Here is a 27,755-nt window from a genome sequence, read left to right as displayed (position 1 = left end):
ATTACTTTCATAAATAATAAAACTCTTTTGTTGTTGTGTCCAGAAAAGGTCCATCCCTCCTCTTCAAATATGTAACACTTATGGAAACATAAGTAGCCTTTGTTAGTCCTCTGACATTTCTTTACAAAAAGACATTACAAAATAAAGTTTGTTACATTAATTCCCATAAAGTGCTTCATTTGAAAAGTTACATTTGTCTTATTTTTCCTTGAATTTATTCAACTAAATGCAGCTTGTCTTTATGAAAATCATGCAGTAGAGCCCATCTTTGCTTCAGCATAAAACACTGTACCATAGAAACTGTTACATGGGGAAGCTCTGACTTTTGTTTTAGTTGAGGTATCTGGATCTTTCAGCAAGAATTTAAAAGGGCTTCTAGGATCCAGAGACTCCTTTTATCCATAGTTCTGCATAGGAATTAATAACTCCAACGGCTTATGCACCAGATCTTTTGCTGGGCTAGAACCTTAAATGCTATTCAAACCACTTAAAGCAACTGAGTCACACCACACTGAAGCCCTTTTTCTAAGGTTCAGGACAAAAGGACAAACAACTGAAGAGAAAGGAGAATAGTCCACTGATACTATGCCTTAGTTTCTGAACTGTGATGTGTTTGAATCACTCAAAATTTTTTCTACTATAAACAGCAAGACAAAATTCAACAAAATACTTACAGTTCTTTGCATTAGTAAAGGAGTTTCAGAACAACCTATGCCTTCATCATTAAAATTTGATTCCATATTGATTATGTCTTCAATCACCTCTTCCATCTGATAAAATAATATTTTAAGAGAAATCATTACAAATTATAATGGAAAAAAGATATTTTGAAAATACAGAGGAATTAATCTTGAGTATTTATTACATCATTGAAACTGAATTTTAGAAGTTTATATCTTAAAATTCAAATAATTAAAAAACTTCTGCACAACATTCACATTTTTTACTTCTTATGAAAACGTTGTGGTTTAACAAGTCACATCTTTCCTCTTAGCACCAGTCCATTCTCCTATTTTAACCCCTTATTGCAACACCATGACCAGATGAGAAAAGTTTGTTGCTAAGTTGTCACTGTGACCTGTCATCTCAATCAAATTCAGTGCATTGCTGCAACAGTGCAGGAAGGCTGAAAGGAACCTGTGGTTCTGCAAGAGTGTGAGTCACTCAAGGTTTATTGTTACACGCTGGTCTCAAGATTCAGCAGGCAGAGGTTTGTGTTGTGTTTACAATGGATACTTTTCCAGGCAGTCTTCTGCTCCCGTTTTTGCTGTAATCTTTGCCAAAAACTACTGAAGCAGATAGTAGCTTTTAATAGTTTTAATAGTTTTAATAGTTTTTAATAGCTCATTAATTACTTGGGGTGAAATGTGAATAGTTTGCAGACCTATAGACTTATACCGATTTGGACAAAGTAGAGTGTGAGTTTTCAATGATAATTTTGGTCTGCTTCCATTCACAAAAATAACTTTGGGAAAGACCCCATGCTGAACATGTCAGTGTTAACTCTACTCTCTGCAGCTCTTGGGAGCTGATGGAAGTATAGAGAGTCCTATGCAACAAAAGAAAGTGTCACATAGACGTGAGACATTTCAACACAGACTTTTAGGCCACATGGCCCAGCACAGCTCATGCATGCAGTCCCCTTCCTCTCGAAAACCAGTGGAGTGCTCTGCCAGGAGCTGTGCCCAAACTTACCTAGGAAAGCATTGTCAGGGCCAAAAGGATGACACGAAATGCCAGCAATGCGACAATAGGAATGACTACTGTTTAGTGCACCTCCAGGTGTTGGCTCTATATTATTTACTAATGTAACACTAGCCTACTCTCAACCACAAGGCACATCCACATTAGGAAATTACACTGTAGTTATCTCCCTGAGGCTCTGGGATGGGATTATTCAACTCATGGAGAAGATGCCCATGAGAATTTTGGCCTGTGCCAATTATCACTCTCCCAGTCTTCACCAGGCACAGGCCTGGAGAGGGATTTACAAGCAGCCGTCTTGCTTTCCAGGACAGAGAGCGGTACAAGGGTAGGCTCCAGTTATTCCTGGTCAGATACCCAAAATACCTGACAGTGGTTCCAGCACACTGCACTTGCCAGCACAGAGGTGACCATAGAGGCCTCCACAAAGGTCATCTAAAATAATTTTTGCAGACTAGTAGCTCCAGTAGTCCATAAACCTGGCTTAAAATGTCAATTGTCAGTGCAGAAGGAATGGAGAGGCCCCAGAAGAGCTCTCCAGGAAGCTTTGTGGGTTTTCTCAGCTCCCTCGTGCTTAGCTGTATAACATCCAAATGCTCAAATGAGTCACAATGTATTTGTAAGATTCTTCTATTCTGTTAGAGTCCAAGATATAATACACATCTCCATTTCTCATTTCTGTAGGAATTCCCCTTTTATCTAATAAGCAGTCTCTTTTGGAATTTGTTGAAGTACTAAAGGGCATAATGATCTACATCTCGCACTGGCTGAGAATGTGATATTGTATAATAGCTGCCCATCTTTTAAAGTCGATGGTGGCATTAAAGTTAGCATATATATGTCAATTTACCCAAGAAAACCCATATATAAATGTATCAGCTAACTGAAAAATGAATGAGGGATTCTTTCAGTTACATCATGAAGGTAATCAGTATTTAACTTTTTAATGCAGCTAGAATAATACTTTTAGATAGAAGTAACTGTCATCTGGAAAACATAAATTTCCTTTGCAAAGTCCATATTCAGAAAACATACAGCAACGTATGATGCTTATATAAAAAGATGCAACAATACATTTTAGATGACAGCAGCTTAAGAACTTGACCACACAATAAGCTATGCACAGGAATTCAAGGGAATAACCCACGTAATCCAAAAGGATACAGGAAGCAAGTGCTGTAACCAAAGGCCCCATGAAAATAAAAAAAGTCATCTCTTGCCCGCTACTAGTACAAGGTGGGTCATGTAACATTTCTGTAGAAGCAGACAAAGCCCAGTTCCCCTTTCCTTTCACCGGCCCTGCCCTACCGCATTTTCGTGTTCACCCCCAAGGGCCAGCAGCTTGGTAACGGGGCTCTCGGGTGTGCCGATATCGCTGACCGGAGGCATGTGTCCGTTTCTGAGAATGGAGGTCACTCCCACAGGCTGGATTGTGTGAGAGTGGGAGAGGGAGAGTGTCTGGCTGGACAGCTTGGTGTCGAGGGTCAGGTACTGCTTCACTTGGTGCCTCTGGCTCTGCTGTATGTGGTATCTAGACTGATTTTCCAAGTGTGTTTGTACCTGGGGAGGAATAGAAGTAATTGATGAATTTTCAAGTTGCTGGTATCAGTATTTGCCCATATGCTTACTTTAAAATACTTCAAAACAATAGATTCAGTTTTAATAATACTCGGATAGAATTAATAACCTTAATCTTTTTTTCAGTTTTACACACATATTTCTTATTTGTATACCATTTTCCCCTTACACAGTTAAACAAACCCTCTGAATAATTATAAAGAAAAATATAATTAGAAAAGATAACCACGATCCTGAGAAAAGACCAGAAATATGCTACACATATTTCTCTTCTAATTTAAAAATTATCTTTCTTGAGATTACTACAATCAAATCTACAAGCATACATGTACTTTAAAATTAATATCACAATAAATTTACTTTTTTTTGTACATGAAAGAGTAAACAAATGCATGAAGGAAAATATAATCTAGCCAATAAATATAATATAATAAAATATAATCCATCTTCAAATATTATCAACAGCAGCACTCACACCTAAATCCACATTTGTCTCACCTTGTAATTAGTAGAGTCAGTTACATGAGGCATTGCTGTACTTTTGCAACAGAGTCCAAGCTATAGTCCTGAATGACTGTTCACTGTCTGCAAATTGTGCAGACTTCTCGAAATGCCTCCTCAGGACAGATCACTTTTTGAGTTGGTAGGACTTTATAAACTAAGTGGTCATGCCAAAATGGTTAATTGACTTTGGGCCATCCTTTGATTATAGAGATTGACAGTTGCTACTTCAAATAGCTCCCATTTCAAATCAATGTCACATTCCTGCAATTTAACTAGCAGAGGAGCACTGCATACACAAACCTTACTGTCATTTCAGCCCTGTGGCTCTCTCCTCTTCCTATAGCATGACTGGTCACAAATGTCTCATAATAAATTTTTCTCAAGTGGTCTCTGTATGAGCATGATTAATATTTGTAAATAATAGCAAGACCTCCTTTGCAGACCTTTTTTCTTAAAAAAAAAAAAAAATCAGTAATTTAAACAAACTTCTTTCTGATTCCCCCAATACACATAAGCAGAGATAAACAGCCCGTAAAAGCAGTTTGCATTTGAATAAGCTATATTTTTGTACAATATTGCAGTACCTACTTTATTTTTAATCATGTTATGGTGGCATGGCTAAAATAATTTTAAATATGTTTCTTTAAACTAATTTTCTAATCATATAAAAAAGATCAACCCATGCAGTAATGAATATAATATTAATTATTTTGATGAATGCCTTATAGTTATTAAATAAAATTCCATTAAAATATTGATATAAAATCTTAAATACACTGTTTGGATTTTCTCCTGATTTACGTTAAGAAGGTATGCATACCAAGTAAGTTTGCAAAAATTACATGTGTATTTGAGATTTACTTAAATCATGGTAGTACTTGTCTTAATTTAGACCTCTGTGTTAGTTTTATAAAGTGTATAATGCACTGTTAGTTTAATCTCTGATTTATCATGTGTAAAGATACATGTAAAACCATAACAAATTATTCAGATACTTATATATTTATTTACTCCTTCATATTTAAGCTCATATAGAAAATTAGACACTCAAGCAGTTTCTTAAATTATAATCCAAAGACAAAATCTACTTCATACCAGTTTAACCACCGTATCAGTCTTGGGCAAAATCTAATGTGTTAAGGGAAAACAAATATGTCCCATTGAATGGCCAGAGCAGGTTTTCTCTGTGTAACCTTGTTTTTTGCTGCTGTTTCAGAAGCACCTACGGACAATTTGTGATTACCCTGGACTCAAGAGTCGCTGAATAAGTCCACTCAAAATGACCACTACCCAGACCTTTACAGTACCTAAACTGATCAATATCTCTTTTCCAGCAGTGCAGAACTCTGCAACAGCTTTGAAAACACAGCTTCTTCATGAGGCATAAATGGGAATGGGATCAGCACATAGGCTACACTGCATTTCTCACCAACTAATTTTTATCTTAAATAAGCTGATGAACACTCTGTAGTGAGCAATGAATTTCTGCTTTAGAATTGCTACAGGCCTACCTGAAGCATAACATCCAGAATACCATATATCTTCAGATGAAATAGGAAACATAAGAAACTTGCAATGTCCAGAATAAATACTACCTTGATTTAGATTTGTTTCTAATAAAGCATTTTAATAAGGAAGTGAGTTCTGTGACAGGAAGATTGCTGAAAAGTCAATAGCTTGTTTTTTGCTTTCCCTGGACCTCAGATTGCAAGCAGTAGAGTGAAAGCTCTGTGTAGCCTGATTTCCTAGTGAACCACTGCAGAGCTATCCCACTAGGCAAAGGGAAACTCTGTGAAAGACAATCAGCTAATTTCTAAGTACTGTCCTGAACTTATAAAAGCAGAAAAAATTAAACTTTGTTAAAAAGGATCTGTTGCTATGCTTTTGCAGATCTCTCCACCCTTTTACTGTGCCAATTACAATCATTACAAAGTAGAACCTTTGAGGTTAAAAATGGATCCGTGACCTGATTTTCAAAATTTCCATCCCTGATCATATCCATATTTTCTAAATATGAAATAATTCTTAGAAGTTACTGCTAATAATAATTAAAGCACTTTTTAAAATCAAACCAAGATGTAAAGACAAAGCAGAATGTGATATCTATTTTTTATAATCAAACTATTGTATAATAAAAGATTGGGAGGTGAAAATTTCATATTATGACAAAGGAATATTAATATTGCAAGTAAAGCTCTCAGAACACAGAAATTACTTTTAAAACTGCCCATGTAACATGTGTGAAATAGGATACTCAAATCTTCATAATTTTATAAAACCCAATACTCCCGTGTCACATTCCAAGTATGACTGGTTTATTCTCCACTGGGATGCTGGATGTCTTCTATTATCTTTTATCAGTGGTATTAAGGTAAATTTCAGTTTATATTTTCTGAATATTTCAGATGACATAAACTCTTTTTAAAAACTACTGCAAAAATTGCAAACATTAAACATTGACTTAATTTTCAGCTTCTCCACAAGGAGTGGCTAAGCACTGGCACACATTGCCCTTGGAGGCTGTGGCATCTTCATCCTTGCAGGCTTTCAAAACTTTTCTGGACAAGTCCTACAAGTACATCTGTTCTGGCTCTAGGTATAGTCAGTGAGCTGGCCCTTCCTGCTAAGTGCTGCTGTTGTCATATGTGCAAGACGTAACAAGCTGATGAATTTGTGTAGATGAAGTGCTGCTTCCCCTCTTGCAGCTGCTGTGGTCATGTACTTAAAAGGATAATTATTTCAGATTATTTGGGTGAAGGACAGCATAAAATCTAATGGTTAATAGATTATCCACTCCCTCCTAGGCACTCCTGTTGTCTAGTACCTGGCTTTCCTAATCACAATGAATTTAAAGTGTATTCAGAACCAGAAACATCAAGCAGGAAGGAAGCCAAAAGCATCCAACAGTAAGCTAAATATAACTCCACCAATTCCACAAAGCTGAAACAGAAATGAACACTCTGAGATGGATATTGTAATCCAGAAAAAGATCCCAATGCACATGTAACTGAGTGTACCCATTTCTATTTTATACCTCACTGATAAGCCTGTTCTGGGAACAAAAACATAGCAGCTTTTCAGAGTTGCAGATGCATATTCAAACTTCTTCAATTGCTCTTTCTCACTTGAGCACACATCATCATGTTGTAAAACTGTGGTAGACTTGTGCAACATCTTTTCCCACAGTCACTCCAAGTTTACTTTTTTTTCTAATATGTTGCACAATGGCATAACTAGGCCTTCAACAATTTCTGATGGGATTTTTCTTCTGCTAGTAAAGGAATACAAAGCATGTCAAAAGTAAGAAAGAGAACATATTTAGGGGACCTAAAGGAGGCATGAAATGTCACTGATTTTCCAGTAAGCAGCAGTGCTACATCTTTTTTGGCATTCCACTAAGGGCAAACAGGTGATATCTGTACTCCCAGGCTGCTTTGCCCACCATCAGTCCCATGAGAAATAATAGGAAAACTGGAAAGAGATTCAATTAATAAATTATTAAAAGATAGGAATATAATTAATGCTAGTCAACATAGTTCTGTGCAAAATAAGCCTTGTCAAACAAATCTACTTCTGTTCTTTGATGAGATTTTAAGTTAGGTTGCCAAAGGTAACGATGTAGATATAATACACTTCAACTTTTGTGTGCCTTTTGACTTAGCATCATTCAATATTCTAATTAAAAATATAGCACTACACAGTATCAATAAAGCGTGTTTTAACCAGTTTAAGCACTGGCTAACAAACATGCATAAGAAAGTGATCAGCAAAGGCTTGGCATCAGAACTTGAACTTCAATCTTGAACTTCTCAATTTAATCATCAGAGATTTGGGACTAATGAAAAATAAAACAGACTTAAAAGCATAAATATTTTTAGAGCAGTGTTTCCAGTCAGAAACATACAAATCTGCATATGCTGGAGGAAGAAATGCAGCAGGCAGCAATGAAGAAAACACCTCAAGCAGCGAGTCCGTCTGTAAAGAATTTGGGGTCATAACAAACCAGCAACTCAGCAGGAGTGTCCCACTGATGCTATAGGAAGAAAGGGAAAATAGCATAAAGGAAGTAGTGAATAGGAGCCTGGCTTCACTCTGCTTTTATTTATGGCTCAGGAGAGATCAACAATGGAAACCTAAAAATATTTCTACCCTAAACATTTTTGAAACATAGATATTGAAAAAGAGAAAGTATGTAGAAAAGAACTACGGAAGTAATTGTCGACTGAGAAAATGGTGTTTGAATGAAAGCTAAAGAAACTCAGCTATGTTCTTGTTGTCAATTTGTGAAAAAAATTGTGAAAATCTTGGGAGATGCTGAATGGAAAAGGGACTTTCAGCTAGCACAGAAGAGCTGTGGTAAGAGCCACTGGCCACAAGCTGATGTTAGGCAAGCATATATTGGAAACTGTGTGCATAAACAGTGAAACACTCAAGAGGAAATGCTCTAACTACTATTTTCTTCAAACTAAGGATTGATGACTTTCTGCAAGAGATGTAGTAACCAAATCCAAAATATACTTTTATCATACACATTCTCAGACTCAAAGCTGAGTACTAGGATAGTACTTGAACGGAATACAAAAGCCTGTGATTTTTGAAGAATTAGAATGAGCTGTCTAATAACCCTTTCTGTCTTTAGATTTTAGGGATTTGGGGACCGGAGAAAGAGCTATTTTAAAAGTAAAATTTTCTTTGATGAAAATTCACTCTGAATTTAATAAATATTTAAATCTCTACAAAATAATACACTTAAAGATGGCCATAATATACTGGACAGAACTCAGCAGACTTCACTATAGTTTGCCATTTATGCTGAATGTTAATTTGTTCCAGTGTTTTTAATAGCTTCTGAAGCAAAATTTCTCATCCTGAGGGGATCATGTCATTTATCATCAGCCCTGAATGCAACACCTCTCTGCAAATGAGTTATGGGGCCTCATGTTCTTTTCAGCCACTGCACCAGAAAATAAGCATCTAATTATGAACTTTTAATTATTAAAATGTTCTCCAAGTACCCAAAAAGTCTAATTCCATTTTAAGATATGAAACACAGTCACAACACAATTTTTGGTCTATTTCCGAGAGCTTTCAAACATATTTTAAGGGTTAGGAAAAAAGCATTTTTAGTTATGAAATAATCCTTTCTAACTTTTATTACAAATGAATATCAGTTGTTTGTTTGTCCTGCTCTTTTTATTAAACTTTTTGAGGAAACGCTATTTGTAAAAGTATTTCACAATAAAATGAAAATTCAATTTAACTTAGGAATTATACACTTCTCTTCTATCTTAAGAACTATCACCAAATACTGTAGCTATTCACTTTAATGTTTAGTTTATAAAAGCATGTGTGATTATGCCAATTAATTACTTAAGCTAAACACAGTAATTAATTTTTAAATGTGAATATTTTTCCTATAGGAACTTTGATCTAACTAGATGAGACCTTCCCATTAATATGCATGAAGAGAAAATACAAAGCAAAAGACATCCAGTCTGGAAACTTACAGCTGTGTTTAGTTGATGCCTTAAAGTAGCTTTCAAGTTAAGAAAAAATTCTCATGTGACACTATTTTTCATCTTATTTAACCTTTGACACCATATCCTTCAGGAACTTGTGAATATTCTTTCAAGGGTTAAGGGACTTAAGAAGAAACACTTAAAAGTTCATTGACAAAGGCCATGTCTTCAACAGTGACTACTGCTTGTCTATTTTGGTATCTCTGTGTCTAAAAATAGCTGATAAGTATAGATGCAGGGTAGAGTGGGAGCAATTCGAAATTCTCCATCACACTGCCAAGCATGAAAAACAAGAGGAATGTGGGAGCAAAATAACTGCAAAATAGACTGCAAAAATCAGTGCCAGGTAAGAAAACTTTCTTTGCACAGCATAGGCAGCAGAACAGTGTTTCTCTAAGGAGGAGAAAGGCAGCAGAGCTCTCAAGGCTGTGGCTAATAGATGCTAGATCTTACATCTCACCATTTCCTGACAAATCCCCTTGCAGACACAGGGATTTTGATAGCATTTCCCCATTGTGGTATTCTCTAGCACTCAGTGAGCATTGATGGAGCTCAGTCCTTTCAGTTATTCCTCTGTGCTAACCTCCTTGTGCAATCAGAAATGAGTTGGGGGAAGCCAACTACCTGCAATGAGCAACTACAGAGACATTATCAAAGTAAGCACTTCCATTTGTGCTGGCATACCTGAGACACTCTTGGCTTCTTAATTGAACTCCTGCAGTTAAGATACACATAGCTCTGATGGCTCCTTATCCATCACCAGCTTGACTTCTGAAGAAAGGATCCCTAAGGTCTTAAGGCCAGCTTGTCATGTTTTAAAATAACAATGAGTCTCAATGACTTTGTGGTCTTCAGTAGCAGAAAAGAATCAAGTTTTTAACACTGCACTATAAAAACAGGTTATAAAGTTAAGCAAAGCAAACTACAGGAAGTATTTTTACAAAACTATCCCTTTGATTTAAGTTGGAATTTAAGCTGCAAATCTAAACTGTGAATAAAACCAACCAGTACAGTTAATAGGCCACACAAGTATAACAATGGGTCACAATCAAATTATGAAACCCAGGCCAATATCCTCACTTTGACTCTGAACAGTGACCCTGACCGTGCTCTCACTGATTCATGAGATGTGTTGAATTTTATAAATCTTTACTGCTTCACTTCCTCTTTATTGCTGGTGCTATTACAGGACAGTGAATATGACTCTTGCATTTCAAGAACCTAAAGAAACTTTTCATGTGGCTAGCTATGTTCTGTATTTGTCAACTGCAACAATTAGTACAGACCCATAGAAATAACAATTATAGCAGTATGGGAAATCCATAACTAGAATGTTGCATTTTATTTAGCAATTCAATAGTTGCAAAATATTTTACTCTGTTCTTTGATTTATAATTAATTTCATCAAGTATAATGTGGCAAAAAAGAACTGATGGTATAACTGTAAGAGTAGAAGATAGTACTTTGACATTTGAATATATTTATTAGAGAAATTTCTTTTTGCACTTACTTCATTCCATTTGACCATTACTGTTCCATTCCATTACTATTTGCACACGACAAGAAACATTTATAATGCATATTGCAATAACATTGTCATGTTTTAGCTGCACAAGCTGAAGAAAAATTCAAAGCCTGAACACAGTGAACCTACCTCTGGTGTGCTATTCTTCTTCAAAAATAAAGTTCAAAAGGTTTAGTAATTTTGGGCAAAATCACTGGTTTTGCCTATTTCTAATATGAAAGATTTATGTCTGTATGCCAAGGGGACTATATCAACATCCCCCAAAACTGAAACCCATTCACTGAAAAGAACGGTCAGTTTGTTCAAAGTGGTAATTTCACCACCAGATGACAGCACTGCTTATTACTAACCCTTTTTTTGTGTGTTTCAGTCCTCCCTCATTTTGAAAACAAACTGTAAAGGGGTATGCACCCCCGAGCCCATGCACGGCAAGAACAGAGGAAACAAAGCCAGCGGCATAAGATGGTTTCGTGAGACAGTCACATCAGGGAGGCTAATCTGTTAGACAAGATATTTTAAGTCTGTGAAGGGTTATAGCTTCTGTAAAGGCACAGACAAAACCAGCTTCAGCCTGAGAAATGTGCTTTCTATTTCTATTTCCTCAGTCTCAGAATGATAAAGAGGGCAAGGGGGGAAGCTTTCAAAGTAGGCATCTTAGGTTCAGCTTCACAACACGATTTTTGTGAAATCAAGGCAGCAACATCATTTTCAGGCAGCTTAGGATCTGTCCACAAAGTGTGCTTTCATACAAGGCAAGCAGATTAGGTTAGCTGGCAGCAGTAGGTGACGTTTCTATCAAAAATAGGAATGGCACTTCAAGGATAACTATATAAGAAAAAAGTAACAAAAATATTTCATATTAGTTGTTAAGAGCATTTTTAAAAAAAAAAGAAAAAAAAAAAATGCTACCTGGTCCATTTTGTGTCCAAATATATTTTATGGCTGTAAGCAGCAATGAGTCTGAGCATGTTCATGCTTCAGGATGCTGCTGTCATGCTGTTCATGGGGTTAGCAAACATTACCTTTAGTACGTGAACACCAGCTACAAATCAGTGTAATCTTTTGGCAATACACTTCCACTTATCTTCTGAGTATTAGCAGTGGATTTACTTGATTCACATCAATTATGTGACCCTTGAAATATTTTAATACTTTCATAGCATTGGAGTTTGTCACTATTCTTACAAATAAGTGTTAAATAAAGAGCCTGTCAGGGAAGAAACACCTAACATAACTGGAAAATATAATGTTTACTTAAAAAAAATTAATTTATTTTGAGGAATATTTTCTGAATTGTAGTTTTTTATGTTTGAGTCTGGAAATACACATTTCAGTCTAACACTGACGAACATCTGCTGAGGAGAAGAGAAGCCAACAATTAATTCAGGCAACACTTACAGCATGCAAAACTCCATATTTTGCTGTACTCCACAGTTGATGGAAAATCTCACAAAAATAGCATAATTTTTACTTTCAGTACTGAACTGAGAAAGCAGCCTTGCCTTCTGACGTGTATTTAAACTAATGTTAGTTCACAAAATGTTCCATTCAGTACTGACTCAATTAGAAAAAAAAAAAAGTAACAAATATGTTTATACCATTTTAATATGCAGCAGATCAAAATTCAGTGCCTTTTAAAATTATTTAAATAATGAAATCAGCCTTTAAAAAATTCTTAGAATAAAAACTGCTGAAAAACCCCGTGAATAGAAACAAAAGGCAGCCTAGCAGAAACAAGCACACATTCTTGAGCATTAGAGTTGTATTCTGCAGCATTTCCATTTAGGTACAACAAACATTTGTGCACTTAGGAGACCCTATAGAATAGGAACCAGAGGAGTGATATTAGACTAAGCTCAAACTACTTAACAGTTTTCACCTAACAGCCACTAAATAAAAACATTAATTAACAAAAGATGATTGATTTTACTGGGATTGATCCGGAGAAACTCCCACTTAGTTTAAATGAGACTTCTGTGTGAATATGGAATTAAAGCTTACTATTGGTAAGCCATTATTAAGAGCATTATTTATAAGCTGTATTGTACAGAACAAGTCTTTCAAATGAAATGGTCCTCATGTGAAAAGGAATGTACAAGTTAAAAAGAGGCTGCTAGAATTGCCTGGAAAATTATTGTGATGCCTATAAATGTGTGAAATATTTTTAGCTGAAAATAAGAATACTTAATAATAATAGTTATTTTAAAGAGTCTTTAGTATTTTGCAACAGAACTTTCAGCAGGAAAACATGTCACAGTGTTTGTACTGCAACAAAGTGCTGTGCTGTGAATGTTAATGGTAAGATTTAGTAAATGAGTTTATTAGTATTAACAAATTTATTTAATTATCAAGTGAGTTAATTAGCATTTAGCAGCATAATCAGCAGGCCATTATAGAGAGAAGGCAAGTGGTGGTCTCTGTGGTCTGGCTTAAGAAGTTGGCAGACAAAACTGTGATTCCACCTCAAAATAAAGCAAGAACCTAATAGCTTGAATTTTATCATACAAATATATATATATAAAGTACAAAAACATTGGTTTTCCAGCATCATTACTTACCTGCAGTGGCTGGATTTCTATCAGTTTTATCACCTCTACACAACAGCATCACACCATAGCCTGGGTACCCAAACACAGTAGGGTAAACAAGAAAAGACTAGTACAAATCTGGCCATGAATAATGTATATCTGTTTATACTCGGTCTGTTCAAGAGAGAGAGAAAGGAGAAATGTTTCATAAGGGCATTTCCTTAACTCTGGCTGAAATTTCAGTTAAAGAAGAAATGGTATAGTACTTTTAAGGAAAGAAACTTCCTATCTGAGTCTTAAATGCATTAATAACTGAAGAACAGATGCTGAAACAAATCGATACCATAATAGTATGACCATGTTAGCAGTTTTCTTCAGTCGTTTTGTCAGTTTGACAGCACTGCTGCCATTCAAAACACCACAAAGCCTAAACCCAGATGCAGAACTCTTCCTAATGCAGTCCTATTATTGTCATCTGAAATGAGATATATATCTTCAACATAAAACACTAGGGTTCCACACTAGTTCACAGTCAAAGTTTATTTATCACTATCTCCAAGGAGTTTAACACAATCTACTGAGATTTACTTGGGCGCATCACCTTTTTATTAGCTGTATGTGGAGCATATGTATAAGACAGCTACATTTTGGTAATACTCTTTTTTTTCTCAGTCATCTCCAGATTTTACCCTTCCATTAGTGGTCCTCAGGATCATCCCACAGCAATAACAGATGCATAAATGCTTGCCAGGTGGGGAAGGCTTTCTTACAGCAAACTAGCACAAAGGACAGGATAAGTAAACGACCTCAGACTGTAGCTGTGCTGGTTTTTGCCATGTTTCTCCTTCTTTGATCACACATGCATGAGTGCACAGCCCACTGTTACAGTCAGGATGGTGTCTTTATTGGTCAGGAGTATCCCACCCTAAAGATTACAATCCCACTACCTGAAGTGTAAAATTGCTGCTGTCCATCCTCACAGCTGGACCTCCTGCAGAATTTAGCTTGTCACATTACTCCATGAGTCTCCAGCTCAGATAACTGAACCTTCATTTTCAGTTCCTGAAGCAAAGTTTTCATGTAGAATACTAAAGTTTCATATTCACTTTTAGAGACACATTTTACATTATTGTAGATTTTCTCTCTTTGAAAACTTTTATAGTGCAGTTCAGTTGAAATTTATATTTACCAAGGTAAATTAAATGGTCCTTTCCAATTAGGTCACTAACCTCCTTTTCTCCTGCATGAAGGTCACTGTAAACCTTGAACATGACACTGAGCATAGCAGTATCAACAACTCTAGTCACCTGAGATTTGCAGATAGCATTATCCACTTATTTACTGGAAAGCTTTGAGGCAAGGTTCAGAGTAGTGGGAGGAGCAGGATATGCTGACTCAGGATGAATAGGCACAAAACAAGAACTAATTTAATACCATTATGAAAGAGGAAAACACCATGATAATGTCAGTAAAAAAAAAAATTATGTCTTGATAAAAAGCCATCAGAATATGAAGTAACAGAAAAAAACCATTAAGTTCAGTGTCTACTTCAAAGGTATTTTGGGTATCCCTCTATTCCTAGCCATAATACTTGAATGCAAAAATAAAGCCCTTCAAAAGAAAATAGCTGGAATGAAACTACTGTCCTGGCTACAGTTGAGATAGAGTTAATTTTCTTCTCAGTAGCTGGTACAGTGCTGTGTTTTGGATTCAGTACGAGAATAATGGTGATAACACACTGATCTTTTTTTTAGCTGTTGCTAAGTAGTACCTCTTCCAAGTCAGGGACTTTTCAGTGGGTCATGCTCTGCCAGTGAGGAGCTGCACAAGAAACTGGGAGGGAGCATGGCCCGGACAGCTGACCTGAAATGGCCAGAGAACCACAGAACCACACCACAGAACATTATGCCCAGTATATAAACTGGGGAGAGTAACTTGCAGAGGGCAGCCAGTTGTGGCTCAGAGATGGGCTTGGCACTGTTCAGCAGATGGTGAGAAACTGTATTGTGCATCACTTGTCTTTCTTATCTCCCTCTCTCCCTCTCCTTCTATTACAATTATTAAAAGTGTTATTAGTGTTGTTTATTAGTATTATCTTATACTTTGTTTCAATTATTAAACCATTCTTATCTCAACCTGTGAGTTGTATTTTCTTTCCTGATTCTTCTCCCCATCCCATCAGTGGGGGGCAGGGAAGGGGAAGTGAACAAGCAGCTGCATGGTACATAATTGCCTGCTGGGGTTGAACAACGATAGCTCTAAAGGAAAAGAAAGATTAGTCTATCATCATATTGAAAACTTAAAAACCTTAACAAAATAAAAGGAAAACTGGAGAAGAGAAGGCTTCTGTGTATTTGCACAGAACAAAGGATCCTGATGTTAGATGTGAAACTCAAGACACAACAGAAGTACATCAGCCAGAAAGTTCTTTGCCAGCATGAGCCAGGAATGATATAAAAGACTACCAGCAAAACAAGAAACAGTAAACTCCCAGCAGGGGTTTTGATGATTTTGTAGATCCAAACAAGATGTGATTGTTTTGTTGCTAAGGTTTTCTTCAAGATGGTAAATTTTGGAATGGACAGCAGATAGGCAGGCAAATAATTTAAAGCTTTTATTGCTTCATTTAAGATAGATAAGAAGGAGTACCAGCAGTACCGTTTCTCTGTGTAGAGGATGTACACAGGAACTTACTTGAAATAGATTTTATGTCAAAGTGTGAAAGTTGTGCGTCCACTGTGAAAAAAGTGCTGTGGATGGGAGGGGAAAATTGTCGCATGGAAGAGAAGCTCTGGACAAAAGCTAATTTGGTTACTAACCATACTTCAAATATTAAGCAGTGAGGAACATAAGATATTTTTTTTTTCTGGTCTGAGCATTCATTACCACAGAAAATTTCCTAGTAAACATTTTTTCTCTCAATTCCTGTATACAGATCTCAGTTCCAGTAGTCCTAGGATTTAGATTTCAGTATTGAGAAATATGTGTTAGAAGAGAGAAGAATTTTGTAGAGGAGTAGAATTTAGTAGAATAGAAGGTTTAAGAGTTTCCTAAACCTACTTTTAAAGACCACCATCTGGGAGATCTATGACACTCCTTTGATATCATAGAATCATAGAATCAGATGGGTTGGAAATTACCTCTGAGATCATTGAGTCCAACCCTTGATCCAACAGTGCCGTGGTTACTAGACTATGGCACTGAGTGCCACATCCAGAGTCATCTTAAAAACCTCCAAGAATCCACCACCTCCCTGGGCAGCCCATTCCGGTGCCTGATTATCCTCTCTGTAAAAAATTTCTTTCCAACATCCAACCTAAACCTCCCCTGCTAGAGCTTAAGACCATGCTCTCTTGTCTTACTGATAGTTGCCTGGGAGAAGAGACTGACCCCACCTGGCTACAACTTCTTTTTAGGGAGTTGTAGAGAGTGATGAGGTCTCCCCTGAGACTCCTCTTCTCCAGGCTAAACAACCCCAGTTCCCTCAGCCTCTCCTGATAGGACTTGTGTTCAAGTCCCTTCACCACCCTTATTGCTCTTCTCTGGACCTGAGGAAAAATATGACAGAGGAAAAAGTCTTTGCATAGAACCAAGACAAGTTAAAATGATTCACGGTACCAGCAGCTGCTGTATAGTAAAATTTAAGGCATTTTACTGTAGGCTTCAGATCTGGACGCTATCTCTGAAGAAAATATGAGAAAGGTAAGCAAAAGAGAAAGTCTGATAGGAAGAGGATTGCGGCAAGAAGTGGCCTGCACAGCACTAGGAAATAGAAGTCTAGAGATAAACTTTCCTACACAGAGATTGTTCACAGTCTGATCAATTACATAAATTCCAGATTCTGTTTTATAGTTGAACAGTAAAATCAATCATTATTAAAATAGAGTATATTGAGCATTTCAGATTTTAAAAAAAAATGGGGGAGGGTGATTGTAGGGGTTCTCCACTAGTGACCAATAGAAGTTGAAGGCCATGGGTTATGTTTCCATCCTCCCAAGTCTCAACTCAATAGCTTTAGCAACACAGTAAATACAGAAGGTAGACACAAAAGCAGCAGGTGATTTGAGGAAGGGGGATGAAAAAGATGTATTTAATATACATTAATTCTCAAGAATTCCTTCCACTTTTCTGTTCCTCTAAAACTTTATGTAGTTCCATAATTTTGGATTCCATGGGAGGGGTTTTTAACTGACTTATTTCAAATTCCCAAATTTCCTCTTAGTTAAGTAGCAATTAATTTATGTCTACTTTCATCCATCTCAATGGAGGTGGGATGGTGAAAGTGTTTGATTTTATTTAATCATTGCTTATAGGTACAAGAATGTCTTTATCCTTGCTAATACCCTTCTAGGCCCTGATCCTGCATCTTCCTAGACTTTTTCCCTTGTATCCTATAAAGGGATTTCACTAATTTCAGGGAAATAGCCACATGGACAATGGCTTGTAGGACTGGAACTTTAATCAGCAGTTGTCAAGGGCATCCTGCATTAGTGAGCTATGAAAAAACTCTTTAAGAAGTGTGCCATGCTTCAGCTGTTTGACAAAGAAGTAATATTTAATGCCTACTTACATTACTGAGAACTGACCGTAAAATTTTGACTAGTCAAAGGATATGTATGTCGTGGAAGATGTAAGATGACAAACTGACATTTCTTGGTTTAAGTTAACATTCTTTAATCACCAGACCATGTTGTGGCTCCACTACACTATGTTCTTCCTGAATGTACCAAAACAGTCATGCTATTCATAGGAAAATCACTTTTTCCACAACACTTGCCAGTATTTTAAATTACAGTGGATTGGCATTCAGGAGTGCTGTATATTCCCTGCCCTTGTTAAATTTTCCTTATATGGCCTTAAGCAAAACATTTAATCTACTTTCCTTGATAAATTTCAGTAATAACATCTATTTATCACTGTTAGTGTGTTATTTTATCTTGGAAAATTTTGAGGGCAGGGATTATTCCAGTCCCCTTGGGACAATGGCACCACCACTTCACTGGGAACTTGAGTTGAAACATCTCTTCTTCTACTACTACTACCACTACTACTATTACTATTACTATTACTACTACTACCCCTACCAATAATAATAATAGTACCTTACTTATTTGCAGTAAAAAGAAAAAAAAAACAGACTAAGCAATTTTATTTTTCAAAATACAACATAAGGCTTTGAGACTAAATAAAAAAATTCAGTCTTTTGTCTGATAAACCAATTAATCCCTGTTAGCAGACTGGAATTTATAGACAAGACTACAAATGCAATTATTTTCTTACCATTGTAAGATTGATTCTCCCAGGTTATTAGAAAATGAATTGTTGCATCACAAGAAAAGGCCTAGATTGCCTTTTGTGTTTTTTTTACTAATGAAACATATTTAAAATATTAAAATTTTTTTAATTAAAATATTTACAATTTTTTTTCTCTATAAGGGCTTCACAAAAGCATATAAAGGTCTGGATATAGCTTCTTGGTTTGTCCTTTTATTGATAGAACTTGATGTTTCTATCCTTAACTAGAAATGTCTTGCCTGCTCATGTTTATGCAAAACAGATTTTTTGGAAGAGAAGAGTAAAAAAAAAGAAAAAAGAGGTACTGTAACATCAGAAGAAAACATCAAAGGGCTAGTGGCAACATCTTAAGGCTTTTATCAAAGTAGTGAGGGAATGCATTAAAGCAACAATATACGTAGAGTACAAATGGTAAGTCTATCAAATTCAACAGTATGTCTGATGAATATAGGGGATACATTCTTACATGCATTCTTTGTTTTAAAAGAAAGACTTGAACAGTGATTTTGCTTTCAAAACTAGGAGAGGAAAAAAAAATTACACTTTAGGGGTCTAGGTTGTGTCATTCAATGCAGTTACAGTAGAGCCAAGCCCACTTACCTGATGACAAGTTACACTTTTATATTTTTCAAAGTCAGTGTCTTCAACACACAAACAAAAATATATTTAAGGCTTTTAATTCCTCTTCACTTTTGTACCTATATGAGAGCTATATAGCAGAGTACTGAGACCTCACCTCATAAATAAGAAATGTAGATAGTTCTTGTAGCTCAAAACAAGTCTGTTACGAACTGGTGGAGCATGCCCACAAAATATCTTTCTGTCAACTCTGTTTCCCAAAAGTGTATCAAAAACCTCTAAGTTGGCTTCACTTATTAGGAAAATGCCTTTCTTTGTTTCCTATTTAACCCTAAAACTTCAATTTAAAAGCTTTGTTTCTACAAGCAGCACCACCATGCCATCAAGTCATCAACTGATTTATAGTCTCAACTTGGCCCCTCATCCCCTGTGCAGAGCACAGCTGCCTGTTCTGTTCAAATTTATGTCTTTTGCGGCCTGCTGTAGGAAAAAATACACATTATGAATCCACTGTAGGAAGATATGGCTCCTAGCCCAGTTCCTGCAGTAGTAGTCAGCTTCAACTCCCAGATAAGCCCAGAACCAGACTCTGCGACTTGTGGTTCCAGCAATTCCATCAACTGCTCCTAATATTTCCCCAATACTCAGTACCATTATTATGCAAAAGTACTTAGTGCATTGATGGATAATAAACATTCAAAAGTTTTACGACTAAAATAACTACTAGTTCCTACAGAACTATCGCGGGTGGGGGTCAGACGCAGCTGAGATTAAAACCTAGTTCTGTTATTGGAGTGGGGTGTGGATATACATACATAGATACATACACTTCTTTTTTTTTTTTAGCCTAATCTTAAGCACAGTGTCATACCGAGAATTTAGGAGTAAGCCTGACCTTCACAGCAGCAAGACAATATACAGGGAGGCATCAGAACAAATTATTTCCTTAATAAGAGACCTGGCCATTTAGTTCATGTACATGTAAAAAAGCGTTCTGGGTTTAGTTCATGCAAATTATTCCTGATCGATCATTATTACGGCAGTTATGTTTTCCATGACCCTTGAATCCTGGTCAAGAAGAGCAAGGAATAGCTAACAAATGTTCAACATCACTGTGCTCCCTCTGTATGCCTGCTTCATTCCCCATTGTGTGCAGCTCTGAGTAGGCTGATGTAGGGATGCAAAGCAGCTTCTTTCTATTGATTTACTGCTCTTAGAACATATTCTGTGGCTCTGTAGGCTGAAAGTTAACAGGCAGATGCTAATCCATGTGGAGGTGAAAAACAATGGATAAAAATTAGCATAGGGACTTTGAAATCACAACCCTCAACTGCTGGACTGGAGTTTTATTGCAAAGTGCAGAATTTAGAAAAAAAAATCTGATGTTCTGTCTTCACTGTGTCATTTTTATTTGCTTTTGTATACGGGCACTCACTTTTTCATTATAGATGTGACAGAGTTAGGCTGTATTTGAGTCTGGCAGCAATGCCAGAGACCAGAAGACTCTTTTGGGGTAGGAGGTCAAAATTCAGAAAGCAGTTATTTTTCATGAAAGTATGACTCTGGAGTTCATGGGAAAACCAGGAGACTTGCTTATATGCATCAGATCCCCAGACTGATTAATGCTCACTACAGCAGAGATTTATGGAACTTTCTTTCTCATAGCTCTTTTGTGAGCCCAATACAGGGTGATTTTTTTCACATCCCAACTTTCTTATCATAAGTTCTTCACCCATTTATACTACTTCAAAATGTCAGCAGGCCAAATGAGTCTGTTACAGCTTATTATTATTTATTAATTTTATTAAAGCAGCACAAAGAAGCAGGAGTAGAGTGCACAAAAGGAATGAAAGGCAGTTCCAGCCCATCATACCCCTCATAACTACTTTCTGCTGTCTTGGCAGCCCAGTACCTGCCACCTCCTTCATCCATACAGCTGTACCACATGGTCACTCAGTAGCCATTTCACTTTTAAGATCCTGTGATATGTCAGAAGCCCCTCACACTATACATTTTGCAAACTCAGAATAAAATTTCAGGCTCTGTCCCACATTACAGGTTGCTCAGGAGACACAATCAGCCAAGAGTTATGACCACCAGATTTACAATGTGTCAGATTTCCTGCTTTCTGAACAGGACTAGAATTTTTTGGGCTCCTAGAGTAAAACTGATTTCAGAATAAATTCTGAAAGTTTTGTTTCTGTAAGGCCGGTAAAATCCAATATATAAAAACCTCTTTGTTAAAACTAAGGAAGTCAAAAGGGCTGAGAAATTCATCAAACACCCATTTCTGTCTGTCTACTGGAGTGCTTGACTAGGGTCTCACACATTTATGAAAGACGTAATGATAAATACAGCTCTGAACTAACAAGAGAGCAGGAACAGAGACAGGGAATATGCATTCAGTGCCTATTAATTGCCTTGCTATATGGTCCTCCATGCTTGTGGGAAGTCATGTTTTAGAAACATTCATTGAGATATCCAGCAGAGAACATGATACTCTTTTCAGTAGGCTTACTCATAGACTTGCAACAACTAATGAAATAATGTCAACTTTTTACGAATATTCAGAGCACTTCTGTTAATAAAAAAGAGAGTATTATAATAGCCAACCATTATGTAGGCTGGCACCAACTGTTCAGCTTTTCTAATAGAAAAAACTAGTTGTGTGTGAATTGTTTTGCTCATGGAAGTGAGACGCAGGAAGAAGTCAGGCAAACACCACAAACACTTGCATCCCACCTCAGGCTCCACCTGGAACACCAGTTATTCAGTTACTGGGGCTTAACTCTACAATCCACACAACGTTCTGCAGCTTTTGCACAACGGGACTAATTAACTAATTAACTAATGTTGTCCATTTATAGGCTCGTTTAGATCCAAGATTTTATGCGAAGTTTTCTCGCTACTCCTTTTCCTCTCCACTCTCCCTTCCAAACAAGAGCTCTGTCCCTGAGCACAAAGCAAAGACAGACAGACATTTGCAAATTCATATTATTGATTTAATTTTCTCTCTAACTGGATCTTACACACTTATAAGAACTCCACCTTGCTACTGAGTGAACTGAATTAAATTGCAATTAAAATCTAATAAAAAATTCTTTGTAAATCAAATTGTCTGTTGTTGGTGAGTTTGTCACTTAATCTGAGCTTTTCCATAAGTATTCTTCCTGTACAGCCCTGGCACTGAAAACAGACCCCCCAAAGGTTGATGACCAAGCTGTAAGGCAAGTCAACACGGCTGGCCTTTGCTAAACCATAAACCAGAAAATCTCCTTCCCATCTTTCTGTACATTAAAGAATGAATAACTGAAATGATAACTGTAAATAGTAATTTACAGATTATATATTTACAATATACAAACACATATGCATATATTTCTGTTCTCATACATCACTTGAATTGATGGGCAAACGCTCAGAGAGGTTTTAAAGCAGGATAAACACCCATTGAAGTTTACCTCAAAACTCTATAGGCACTTGAATTTCTCATTATACTAATTAATCTTATTGGCTTCAACATGTATTTTTTATATCCTTAAATGAAAAAGTGAGATCTATTATAATTATAGATATTTGTAAATTATCTTTCCTTTCAATTTGAGACAAAAGTCTCCCTTTCTTCCATACTTCAAATTATGAGCTTGGTACCCACTTCTCCATCAGTCAGACTCCATAAGCAGTAAAAGCTCTCTCAGAGCAGGGCAGGAGGAGCCAGCCCTACTAAGTCCATAATAACAGCTAAGAAACCTGAAAAATACAGTTTCAATGAACATGAGACATATCTAAGTAAAGCACACCCAAACAGCTGAAGTACACAGAACTCTTAGATCGAAACTACTGTGTAGTTTAGTTAACCATGAGAGGTTAGTACAGTAAACTCTCGTGCAATGAAAATTTTGACATGGGTCAAGCATGAGATGCAAAAACTTCAAGGGCTCCTTCAACAACCTTCTGTTTCTGGCAAGGACAGGATTAACTTTTTCAGTAGCCAGGAGGGGGCATGGCTAGGACCTGGAGGTAATTCTATACCACCTCACCTCGTTTCCAGGGGTGGGGGGAAGGGAGTCTCTTGGGAGGAGAAGTGGTTCGCTCCAGTGAGTAATCCTGGAGCCGGTTCCAAGCTGGAGGGAAGGACTGGGGTAACCTGGCTGTGGTCAGGTCCAGCTCTGTGGTGAGCATTTTTGGATATGAATCACTCTCTCTTTTGTACACATTCCTTGGTGCTGTTACTGTTTGTTTCTTATCTCAACCCATAATCTTTACCTTTTGCACCTCCACGGTAGAGGAGGAGGGAGCTGGAAAGGAGGTTCAGTGAGGGGTTTAAAGGTCATATAGCCCAACCTCCCTGCAATGAGCAGGGACATCTTCAACTAGATCAGTTGTTCAGAGCCTCATCCAAATCCATCCCTGGAAAATTTCCAGAGATGGGGCATCTAAATGTCCCATCTAAATGGGACATCTGGAAACAGGTCATCTAAATGTCCCCTGGATGTCCCCCAGATGGCCCTGCTAAAATCTGCCCCCATCTTCTTTATAAACCCCCTTTAATTACTAAAAGGCCACAATAAAGTCCCCCTGGAATCTCCTCTGGTCCTACTTTCCTATGGAGCTGGATGCAGGTGGGGTCTCAGCAGAACCAAGTAGAGTGGCAGAATCACCTCCCTTGACCTGCTTGTCATGTTTCTTTTGATGTAGCCCAGGACAGGGGTGGCTTTCTGGGCTATGAGCATGCATTTCTGGCTCATATCCAGCTTCTCATCTACTTCTGAAGCTGCAGATCAATGCACTTCACACACATGATGGAGCAAAATGTATTCATGTACTTTGAAAGTTATGTTTCACTTCTTCTTTAAGACATTCAGTGCAAGTGAACTGCTTCTTACAAGTATGGAGAGTCACCACTGTGGAAAGCTTCATGGCTACAAAATACCATAGGCAATGGCCACTCTCAGGAGCACTTTTATCTAGGGGGATGACAGAATATAAGACAACCTTAACTCAGGAATTAGAGGCCATGTGCAAACATGATCCATGAAGCTAGCACTAAATACATGCCTCTGCTATCCTAGACCTGTTCATATCTTGGGGAATAAGTGTGCTTTGAATTTCTTAGTCAAATTAATTAATCTTGCTAACTCTCATAGATTCAAGTGATCTGTAACATGAATTACATGATAGTATTCATTAGATTTTGGTTTGGTTTTAATCTTGCTAAACCTGAAAATATGCGCACTTTAAAACAAAGAAACATAACACTGACAAAAGTCTGAGAACAAAGGCAATTATAGCAGAATAAAGTCACTGAATCTCCTGTGCTGCATGCAGGTAGCAGCTTCCACTCTGAACAGACAAAAGTACTTTAAGGAAATGTGATCAGAAAGAGGAGTCGGGTGTTGATCTCTACCATGCAAAGAGCAATATGAATGATGTAAACATATAGACCTCCTTTGGACACTACATAGAGTGACTGCCTAGCTTCATTGAGCTCTTGTGCATACTTTCAATCCCACTGTCAGTTTTTATGCAGATTGCTATAGTTCAACATTTGATTAGTTATTATCATGTTATGTTATTCTAGTCTTTGTAAAAGTACTTGAAACATTACTTCCACCAATTTTAATTTCGTTTTCTAGAGTCATCAGTTTAATTTGAAGGTCAGAGTGTTTGTCATGTCCCATCAGCAGGAAAAGAGAGAGCTATTCCATGTTCCGGTTGGACGACTCCTTTTTAAATACTTACATTTTGTGGAAGCCAGTAAAATCAGTAAAAACTGGTTGGTAAATATACCCTAAGCATCATTGTGGATCAGCATTTTAATCCTGTCTAATTAATTAAACATATATATACAGACATGTCTAATCAGAGTTTGGTTTGGTCTCTTAAACTTGAATTCCTGTGAGTTTTGGACAAATCAGGCGCAGTGTAGGTGACTTAAGCTAACACAACAGCGAGGAAAAGGAGTCCAGCTTATCTACTTGTCTCAAATGGTGTCCATTTTCAGGTATTCAGGAAAAGAGAAGTTATTTGAACATAAGAGAAATACAGAAAATGCCAGTAATTATGGGATTCATTGAGCTGAAAGTTAGTGACTAGCAACTTCCAGCTGAAAGTTCATAATGGTAGAGTAGGAAGTTCTAAATAGGAGTTCTCTGAAGATGTTTTCCTTTAGTGTTCCATAACATGCAGTTATGAATATTCCTTTCTTGCACAAGTTCTGCGCATCTATAGACATATAAACTGATGTTCAAAAATCTTAAATAACAACGTTTACATGATATTTTTAGTTTCCTTGACATCTTTCCTTGCACCTGTCTGACAAAAAGGAGCAAAAATCAATGGTACACCCAGACTTTCAGTAGCTCTCTAACATACATACGAAACATAACTTAAAATAAAATCTAACAGAAATTGTATGAATTCAGAAATAGCAATATGGAGAAGAATAATGAATCAGTAGAATTAACTTGAAAGAAAATCTTTAAAATTAAAATCCTTTGAAAAAAACTGATGGAAAAATGTGCATAAAAATTAGTCAACTTTAAACAATATTCAAAGAGAAAATAAATTGTTTTGATTATTTTCAGGCATAAGTAATGATGGTAACTCCAAAAATTGAATGTAAAAGAATAAAGTCTTATCATTATGTATGAGGTTACATTATTAAATATAGCAGGAAATCTACAGTTTGACTCTAACCATGTAGAAAGGCTTTTTATCATTTAAATATGATTTGAAGGAGGGGTAGGTGTTCCTGCATGTTACTGTGTTCTATTTCATCTCTAATTTAACCCTTTGAGCATTTTACAGAATGAACAGGACTCGTGTGCATCAAAGAAAAAGATAAATTTGATTAATTCAGCTTGGTTAAAAAGTGGGAGTGTTTCAACTTGCTATCATTTTAATAACTATAAACTAAAATTCTTGTTGATGTTTATAATTTGTTGGACATCTTTTTTCAAGGACTTCCCAACAAAGCAAGAGAACCTGCAGACCTGATCAAATGTCTGTAAGCACTTAAGGAAACACATACATTCCCTTTACCTGTGGGAGCAAAGGCACTTCCAGAATGATTTACTCTGGAGAGGAGAAAGCCAATATTTAGCTTCTGCCTTTTCTCAGGGGTTCTTTTCAGAAAGAGTAACTTTCTATACAGCTGTTGAGCAGTTCATGGGTGCCCTGAGTAACAACCCCAACATCTTCTGCTCTGAGAGGGAGCAGAAAACAACCCAGAGACAGTTGACACACGTGTGGCAAAGTCAATCCCAGTTGCCTGTGGCTCCTTAAATAGACTAGGAAAAAGCTACTCTCACTGTGGTACCAGCTATCCTATCTACCTAGCTACTAGCTACCTATCACCACCCACCTCAAGATGTTCCTCCTTGAGTAGGGTCTTAAGCACCCAGATACCAACAGCAAGAACCTTTCCAGAAACAAAACTTGAAAATTTCCCATAATGCAGTGGAAAGGTTTTGTTTTATCATCATTAACTATACTAGTGCCAATGAGCTACAGATGCTGTCAGTCTCACATGTGTAAGGTAAATGACTATCCTTATCTCTGTATGCTGCTCACACTGTCCGAGATCATGACTTACAATAACTCATTTCATTAAATACTGAGATATTGTAGCTGAGTAACTAAATCCCTTTAATTAAAGTTTATACGGCATCATAATTTATACAACAAAAATTTGAGCTGTCTTTACCAAAGTTTTTCAAGAAAGATAGCCTAATGTTAGAAATTAGAACTGAACAGAGGCCACCCTTTGTTTGAGTTGACAGTGGAGTCTAAGAAAAAGTAGTCTGAGTCATACCATTATTGCTCAAAGTCATTACATTTCACTTTCCTATTTTTAGACTTTTTTTTTTTTTAAATAGATGTCAGGCCCAGAGACTGAAGATTTAGGAAAGTTAAGATGAAAAAGAACACTGAAATTTTTTTTTATTAGAACACTCATTTTAGAACAAGAGGGTAACATTTACTCAATTTACAGTTTAAATTTTCCGTAAGTAAACATCTGGAATGCAGATGTTTTTAAATTTTATCAACATCTTTCTTTTTTTTATTCTTCAGATTGTTCCTAATTGTCATTTTTTGATTTTGCCATCTTGTCCATGTTTTTTTGGCTGGTGCACTCCCTGATTTTCAAACTATTTTTGGGTTATTACTGCTTTTCCTCTTTTTTCTCCCAGTTGTAAACACATTTAATGTTGACTTCTGCCAATATAGTCCACTAAATGCCTGTATTTACATTTACACACCCTTTATGATGCAGCTAAAGCAATTGCATTACCGCAAAAATCAAGGCTAGAAGAATATTTCATGCTTCTTATGCATATTGATTACATTTAGCCAATGAAAGTTATGAAGAGGAAGAACACAAAGTAATCTGAAAGGTACATCTGCATTTCCAACCCATAACTGATATGCTATAGATCATGATTTCCACTGATCGCTTTCATCATCAGTTTATATATTAATCAGAAAAAATAATTTTCCCCCTGTTTCTTTGGCCATTTT

The 27,755-nt window shown here is 36.7% G+C and overlaps 1 protein-coding gene across 1 annotated transcript in view; it reads right to left on the bottom strand.

Annotated features, from left to right (window-relative positions):
• The window catches only part of TFEC (transcription factor EC), a 92,071-nt gene that overhangs the window by 33,498 nt on the left and 30,818 nt on the right, over nt 1-27,755 (bottom strand). The window contains exons 2-3 of the mRNA XM_027905360.1: nt 3,013-3,264; nt 675-770 (exon numbers count right to left, since the gene is read on the bottom strand). Coding sequence (XP_027761161.1) covers nt 675-770; nt 3,013-3,264 — 348 coding nt within the window. The remainder of the gene's footprint in view (nt 1-674; nt 771-3,012; nt 3,265-27,755) is intronic.

This window comes from Empidonax traillii, unplaced genomic scaffold (genome assembly GCF_003031625.1).
Source record: "Empidonax traillii isolate 1590-97213 ecotype Southwest subspecies unplaced genomic scaffold, ASM303162v1 scaffold1148:size171831, whole genome shotgun sequence".
Taxonomy (NCBI): Eukaryota; Metazoa; Chordata; class Aves; order Passeriformes; family Tyrannidae; genus Empidonax; species Empidonax traillii.
Note: the sequence above shows the minus strand (reverse complement) of the source record. Positions and strands in the feature narration are given on the sequence as shown.